At 39.3% G+C, this 1,763-nt stretch overlaps 1 protein-coding gene across 1 annotated transcript in view; it reads left to right on the forward strand.

Annotated features, from left to right (window-relative positions):
- The window catches only part of KCNS3 (potassium voltage-gated channel, delayed-rectifier, subfamily S, member 3), a 1,616-nt gene extending 475 nt beyond the window's left edge, over nucleotides 1–1,141 (forward strand). The window contains exon 2 of the mRNA XM_010137635.1: nucleotides 1–1,141. Coding sequence (XP_010135937.1) covers nucleotides 1–1,141 — 1,141 coding nt within the window.
- The last annotated feature ends 622 nt before the right edge of the window (nucleotides 1,142–1,763 follow it).

Here is a 1,763-nt window from a genome sequence, read left to right on the forward strand (position 1 = left end):
CTGCTGCAGCAATCGGTACCAAGAAAGGAAAGAAGAAGGTCCTGAGAAAGACTGGGATCAGAAGAGCAATGACAGGAGTATAGACTCCTCTAATGAAGAGTCATCCATATTTGACAAAGAACTGGAAAAGTTTGACAATCTGTGTTTTGGTGAAATAAGAAAGAAGATCTGGGTCAGAATGGAAAATCCTGCATACTGCTTCTCTGCCAAGTTAATTGCCGTGTCGTCCCTGAGCGTTGTCCTTGCATCAATCGTGGCCATGTGCATTCACAGCATGCCAGAGTTTCAGAGGCTGGATGCCAATGACAGGGAGATTGAAGACCCTGTATTGGAAGCTGTGGAGATTACATGCATCATCTGGTTCACTGCTGAGCTAGTGATCAGGCTCATCACTGCTCCAAGTCAAAAGAAGTTCTGGAAGAAACCATTGAATATCATTGATTTTGTGTCTATTATTCCATTTTATGCCACATTGGCTGTGGACACAAAGGAAGAAGAAAGTGAAGATATTGAAAACATGGGGAAAGTGGTTCAGATCCTGCGGTTAATGAGGATATTTCGCATCCTGAAACTGGCCAGGCACTCTGTAGGACTGCGGTCTTTAGGCGCCACTTTGAGGCATAGCTATCAGGAAGTTGGACTTCTGCTTTTGTTTTTGTCTGTTGGAATTTCTATTTTTTCAGTGCTTGTCTACTCAGTGGAGAAAGATGATGACTCATCAGAACTGCACAGCATCCCTGTTTGCTGGTGGTGGGCAACCATCAGCATGACCACTGTTGGTTATGGGGACACTTACCCGGTCACGCTTGCTGGAAAGCTGCTCGGCACTCTATGCATTATCTGTGGGATACTGGTTGTATCGCTTCCAATCACCATTATTTTCAATAAGTTTTCTAAGTACTATCAAAAACAAAAAGATATTGATCCAGACCAATGCAACAATGATCGCAAAGAGAAACGTAACGACTTACCTTATTTTAACATTAGGGATATTTATGCAAAAAAGATGCACTCCTTCATTTCTAGCCTTTCTTCAGTAGGAATTGTAGTCAGTGATCAAGATTCAACAGATGCCTCCAGCATTCAAGATATGGAGGATCTTTATAACACAACATCTTTAGAGAGTGGTACAGGAAAATGAATTGAATCACATTCTCTTCCTATTATTTCTCTTCTGATTCTTGGTAAATGTGGACTTACAAACTTCAGTGAATTTATTAAGAGCAGTTAATTCTCAGGGTACTTAACTCTTAGCCATATTTGGACATTCTTTGCTCTGAGGATGCCATAAAAGCTTCATTGTTTATATGAGGCTTTAAAATACGCCTCATATGGTGGTTTAGTTTTTACACAACTGATGTTATGCATTTTTTGTGAGAAAAAGTCAGGAAAACAGTTTTAAATGTGAGATCAGTGTTTGTTTGGATTTGTGGGCTTTTTTGTTTGTTTTATTGGTTGTTTTTTCCCCTGTAGCAATCGGATAGCTTGTAGAGAATCTGCTTTTATAATTTGCTGCTCTTCAGGTAGAGATATATTTCAAGCATATAAGAACTATCGCACAAGTCAGTGTAGTTTTTACCTTCAAATACACTGGGGAAAAAAAAAAGGAATTGCGTACATGTAACACTGTGCTCACTAACACCTTTATGTAATCTTGGAGTTGGAAACCCATTGCTTAAGTGGGGACAGAAAATGTGTTGGTACATATTGTTTTTATTCCATGGAAGCATAATATTTCTTTCCAAAAGCACAATACATTTTTA

The sequence above is a fragment of the Buceros rhinoceros genome, unplaced genomic scaffold (assembly GCF_000710305.1).
Source record: "Buceros rhinoceros silvestris isolate BGI_N320 unplaced genomic scaffold, ASM71030v1 scaffold18436, whole genome shotgun sequence".
Taxonomy (NCBI): domain Eukaryota; kingdom Metazoa; phylum Chordata; class Aves; order Bucerotiformes; family Bucerotidae; genus Buceros; species Buceros rhinoceros.